This window comes from Meleagris gallopavo, chromosome 6 (assembly GCF_000146605.3).
Source record: "Meleagris gallopavo isolate NT-WF06-2002-E0010 breed Aviagen turkey brand Nicholas breeding stock chromosome 6, Turkey_5.1, whole genome shotgun sequence".
Classification (NCBI taxonomy): Eukaryota; Metazoa; Chordata; class Aves; order Galliformes; family Phasianidae; genus Meleagris; species Meleagris gallopavo.
Window position 1 is genome coordinate 31166808 of NC_015016.2, and position 6000 is coordinate 31172807.

The following is a 6000-nucleotide window of genomic DNA, read 5'->3' on the forward strand; positions in this document are numbered from 1 at the left end:
CTGTTCCATGCGTTGGGTTACTGCTGAGTTAATAACGGCGCTTTCGCAGTTCAAGGCTTAGCAGAATTGTACTGGACGTGAAGTAAAGCTAAAATGAATTTGTGTCCAATATCATTGACATTAGCGCTCATTGCTCCTCTGGTGTAATGCCTCAAACCATCTAAAATCAATTTTAAAGATTAGCCATTATTTTATAAAGAAAATAAAATAAATTCCAAGCAGCAACCGAGCTGTAAGCGTGGCGTAATGGCACGAGCAGTTAGTTACTTGTGTTTTCGCTGGGTGGCAGGAAACTTTGGAAGGTAGAGGAAGAAGAAAAGCTGTGAAACTAAATGCCACGGGCAGAATTTAATCTCTTGGCTTTTGCTGTGTTACTTTGTATTAGACACGCCAATGCTTAGAATTGCAGAAATGTGCATCCCTCCTTGTGCTTATAAGCCTGGGAAAATGGGTAGCTCTCCTTCCTCGAGGGGTGAGCTCTGCGATGTTGTTTTTATACGTTTTAAATACTTTTTTTTCCTTCTCTTTTAAGAGGAGGAAAAGAGGGAGGAGAAAATTGACTCCCTTGAGCGCGTAAACCATAAATGTGGATTTACTGTGTAGAACAGTATTTTTTTTCTTGTATTTTGCTGTCGCAATGTTTGTCGTCTTTTGGAATGTGTTTATCACGAGTCAAGGCTGAAATCCTCTGTTAGCATCCAGTGAATGATGACTTTTCAAAGCATTCATGAGCTGGTGCTGTCAAGGTGTGTAGACTTGTAAATTCTGTGATTTGGGTTGACTTACAGGGCATTTGCTTGCTTCATTATGAGAGCTAAGAAGTTTTTCAGTATGTTAATACACTGCATGCATTGGCTTTACAGATACGTACTCTGTTTGCTATGTTTATTTTTAATTAGAGTTGTGAGAATTTATATGAGGTTGAGAAGACAACATAGGCATGAAAATGTGTTTGAGTTTCAGTCAAGTCTGTTCCTTCTTAGACAGTTTTATTTGCACCTGGTAGGTCACTGGGCTCACTGGAGGCATTTCCTCACTGTAAGAAGTCAAAGTTTGAATTATTTGGTTCAGAACGCATGTGTGTTTGCCCAGGCAATGGAAATATGTGCAAACACAAATATCCTACATTTTTAGTTAGACAACTCTTATTATTTGTTTTGACTTGCCAGAATTGTATAGGCTTAGATAAAACCAGACATATGTTAGCATGCTAATTAAATGTTGTAATGCTGGCTACTTTAGAGCATGGATTTCAGAATGTATTTGTATTTTAAAATATTACAGTCCAAGCACTTCATTAGTCTTATTTGATAGAAGGAACTGATCAGCTATGCATTTAATTTTAATCAGAGTACCTATCAAATGCACTGTGTCTTACTGCTTTTACTACTTCTTGCATTAATGTCATTTCTTGTCTCCTACTGCATAGTAATTATTTTTGGGGGCAACTGTTGTAAACCAAATGGGTAGAAATAGGTAAATAAAGACTCCTAATAGTTTTGGTTTCTTTAAAGATATTTAAGTTTTATGGAGTGCTATTTGGCACAGCCGTAGACAGTAACGACTTTACTCACGTGGATAGGAAAAATTGCACATGCATACAAGCAAAAGGTCTCTTGTTACACATTGTAGGATGTATGTACAGAAGAATTCCTTCTGTAGATAAATGCTACAGCAAAGCTGCAATATTTTTTTCAAAATAGCGACGGTGATCTGCAATTTTAAGTCCTTGTAAAAGTGCCTCTACAACGTTCTGTGTTACTGGAACGTATTAGACTTTCTTTACTCCATATTATATGAAAGTAAATACTGTGTGCTAAATGTATTTGAAGTTTTACTTGGAATATGTATAAGCCAAATATGAAAATGGAATTTGAAAAGCTAGTGTGAAATCGCATGTGAGGTTCTCTGAGAACTGTTTAGAGGTACATTTAAAATTGTGCTCAGTAGCAGCATTTTCACTCTTGTTTAAACGTATGTACGTAACGAGTTCTGGCTAACATTGGCTCTGTTTGCAGGGATTTCAAAGTTCCGACACTGCGTGTGTCTGGAGTTCTGTGTCTCCGTACGCACTTCTTTGCCCAACCAAAGAAATTGGTGACTCGCAATTTTCAGAAAAGCTTAGCTATTTAAAAACAATTATCAAAACAGAGACCAAATTTTCGTAAGAGTCTCCAACTGCCTGAACATCATTAATTAATCCATGTTGTAATAACAGATGGTTACATGGAAGAAACGTCCTTGAAGTTATTCTTATAGCAGATGTGCTTAACTCTTAGCTTTGTGTTTTTACTCACCTGAAATTCCAAATAATGTAAAAAGTAACGCACACCTAATCATTTTAATAAGTTCATTACCTTCTGTAATTGATTTAGGATTCAGAAGGAATCTTAAAATCAGGGCATCATTTAGAATTCGTTCTGGTAAAACACTTCAGAATGTGCGTGTATCCACATAGAAACATTTCACTTCTCTTTTTTTAAAGGATTCTACAAAACGCGTTATTGCTCTCGGACAGCAGGCTTCACCTCTTCCTACAGACTCAGCTAAGTCCGGAAGATATGGAGGCTTGTGTATCTGGGCAGACGAAATATTCTGTCGCTGATGCGATTCAGAAGTTTGCCTCTTTGAACAGGCGCTTTCCTATAGAAGATGAAGAGAGAAAAAAGGAGGAAACGATGCAGACTCTGATTCGGAGAGGTGATTTCTGTATTTCCTTACTTTCAGAGATTGCATATATATACACACACACGCATGCGTGTGCTTCAGTTTTTTGTTGATGTAATACTAAGATAATGAAAAAATTAATTGACTGAGATTTTATTGAGCTGTGACAGCTCATCATAGAAGTCTTCACACACACCTCCACACTGAATTAATGAATGCAGTAGAAATTCAATTATCTGCATTCTGATTATGTGAATTTCATTTAGTCAGACTTGAATTATTCGCGTTTAAATTATCTTGCTAAAAAAATATCCAACTGCACTCCAAATGGCTAATTAAAAGTCCAAATTTCCTGTCTCTCTTTGTGACTGGAGATAATTAAAGTTCTCCTCTGTTACTCAGGCTTTGAGTGTGTTGTGAAAACCAATTTCCTCCTTTTATTTTATTTTTTTCCTCTCCCCTTTTTCTGCAGTTCATCCTCCGGGCTTGGACCTAGTGATGACAGCATTTCATGTGGATGTAAAGCAAGCCTAGCTTCTGAAGAATCATGAAAGATCAGTTCTGTATTCTTATCTTAAGGACAGCACAAAATGGTTTCTCCTCTGTTTACTAGTTACATACACCACATAAATGCAACTTTCTAGCAACACGCACCTAAAAGACTTATTGTCAACACAACAGTGTCTCCTTACAGAGTTTTTAAACAGACCTCGATATTATTTCTTTGATTTATTATGTCTGCTGACTCAGGCCTATGTGTTACCTATTGCATTTACTTCTCTGTAACTATTATAATCTCAGTATTGGGTTAGTCATGTTCCGCTGACTGACGTGGCTGTTAAAATATTTCCCTTAGTGAGTGCACGTCTTAGAGCTGGAAAAATAAAGATAACTTCATCCTCAGCTTTAGAGTTGGTGTATCATATCAAACACAGTCAAAGCATCTTTTTGTAATTTGCAACAGAGAAGTTTCATCTTTAGAAGTCATTTGACATTGGTGATGAAATTACACACCCCACAAGGTATTAACTTTTTCAAGTAGCTCAGCAACATCAGCAAAACAACATTTGTACGAACTATACGCTGCTGACAATTTGAGATATAAATATATCTTCCCTGATCTTTCTGTGATGTTTATGGAAAGCCTGTTTTTATCGTGTATAAGAACTTAAGGCCAAAATTCTTGTGTATGGTTGCTTGGAAATTGGAAATGATAATAAAAATGACATAACTTCTAGGGTTGCTGAGGATTCTCAGTTCCCAGGGAAATGATGGGTACTCGTTCCCAGTGAGAAGCTTGGATGCAGTCCATTAAAACCAATGGCTGAATTTTCCACTGACTGCACTGTGGCCAGGACTCCACCCAACATATTTAACTTCAGGCACCCACACGAAGATGTCAGGAGCAGTGCTTTAATGTAGCAGCATAAATGCTGTCTGTCACTCCAAGGTGACGATGATCCCTTAGCTGCAACAAGCGGCGTGAATGCGGGACGGAATCTTTGGGAATAACTGGAGCTGCCGGTTCCATTGTGGCTGCAGTTAGCACATGGATACGGAGCACTTCACAAACAAAAGACAGGCTTGCACACAACTTTGTAACCACCAATTCTTATTTTGATTAAACGTCAGCACTGCTCTTTATTGTTAGCAGCAGCTGCGTAGCGTCTTGTCCCAGGCTCTGTCAAAGGAATACGTTTCGCTGTGGTGTTGTATTTATATTTGACATTTAGCTGCTATTAAAAAGAGCTGGGGGGTCCGATGGGCCCAGCAGAGCTCTGTGTGCTCCGGCGCTGTGTTCCCAGCCTGCAATGGGTGCGTGCGTCCTCTTTAAGAAATCTGGGGCTACTTTCAAAGAAGGAGCGTTGTTAACCTCCTATGCATTACAGAAACAATAGATTATTAACTGGACACCTCATAAAGGTTAGCACAGGCATGTGTGGGCACGCTTTTTTAAAGCATCCAGCTGGGAATCTGTGTAATTTTAGAAACGTGTTTTAATAGCCTGAGGATAACATCTCTTAGGTAACTGCTCCGAGCCACTGTTTTCTGTTGATGGCAGCGCTTTCCTGAGATAAATACCCGTGCTTCTTTTTGCTTAGTCTGATTGAATTGCACAAATGGATCTCTTCGCCATCTCGGCTTCTGTGCCAGTTAGCAACGAAGCTGTTTTAACGTAAAACTGATAACATTTAATTAAAGCAACAAGTTATCGCTAAAAGTAGCCTAAAAATAGCTATTAGTGCCACGCAGGGATGGTTCCATTGCACAACTTTGGTTTAAGAGAGTGCATTATTAGAAAAATTGTTTTGGGGGCTTATTTAAAAGATGGGGATATATAAAGCTGGAAATGTCAGAGAATGATAGTACTGTTTTTATTTAATGAAGTGTAGGATGGGTGGGCTTTCTTTTATTTTTTTAATATTATTTTTAGGTTTTGTTTGGAAAGCTCGAGCCGGGCTGCTGAAGCGCTTCACTGCCCTGCCCTGCAGACAAGCCCTCAATATTTGACAAAGTGCAGAAGCACAGAGCCTGGAGAAACCTTTGTGGTTGTTTTGTTTTTCCATTCCAGGAGCTGATCTGTTTGTGCGCTGCTGAATGGATTCCAAACAAAGGTGTTTCTGAAATAAATCTCAGTTTTCTATCAGTTCTGTTCTTATCTCGCTGTTTCCTTTGTCAGATTGCTCAAAAGTTGGAATTCTACAGCAGCTCTTTCTTCTGATCGGACAGAAACGTGTTTAAATATTTATCTTCTCACTGTTGGGCTTACTGGTTGTACTACTGCATCTTTTTTATTATTATTAAAAAGGACGGAAAAGTGTTTTATGTCCCAGTATTTATTTTGTGTATCAGCTGTATGTGAGTGCATATGAATGCTTTAATTGGAAGCATTTAAGTGCTGGTTTCTATTTAACTTACATTTAAAGATATTAAAAGAAAACCGGTGTCTTTTGCAACTTGAGCAAGGCGGTGATTTCCAGCAGTGTCCGTACATTTTGCTTTTACAAGAGCAGCCCTGGTATTCGGAGTGGTATTTCTTCGTTTTGAGCCATGCCATTTCCTGCTGGTCTTTCAAACAGGGTAATGTTGAGTTTGTAATACATTTAATTACTATTGCCAATTTCATCTAATGACAATAATGCTCAAGTAATTGCACTCAAACGCTGCGCTTTAGCTTTTGCTTAGAATGCAACGTTCCCATTTTACATGATGATTTCTTAAAAGTTTTCAATTAATTAAACCCAGTTACCCCTTTTATCCTGTGTTTAAACCTACCATTGAGGCTTCCTCTTTTTTTCTATCAACGTACTATTTGCTTTGACTTGCCCTGTA

General features: G+C 38.2%; 1 protein-coding gene across 1 annotated transcript in view; it reads left to right on the forward strand.

The window, feature by feature from the left end:
• SNX10 (sorting nexin 10) overlaps nt 1-5488 on the forward strand; it is a 33027-nt gene extending 27539 nt beyond the window's left edge. The window contains exons 6-7 of the mRNA XM_010712793.3: nt 2486-2700; nt 3140-5488. Of these exons, the coding sequence (XP_010711095.2) occupies nt 2486-2700; nt 3140-3201 (277 nt within the window). The 3' untranslated portion in view covers nt 3202-5488. The remainder of the gene's footprint in view (nt 1-2485; nt 2701-3139) is intronic.
• Nucleotides 5489-6000: the final 512 nt, after the last annotated feature.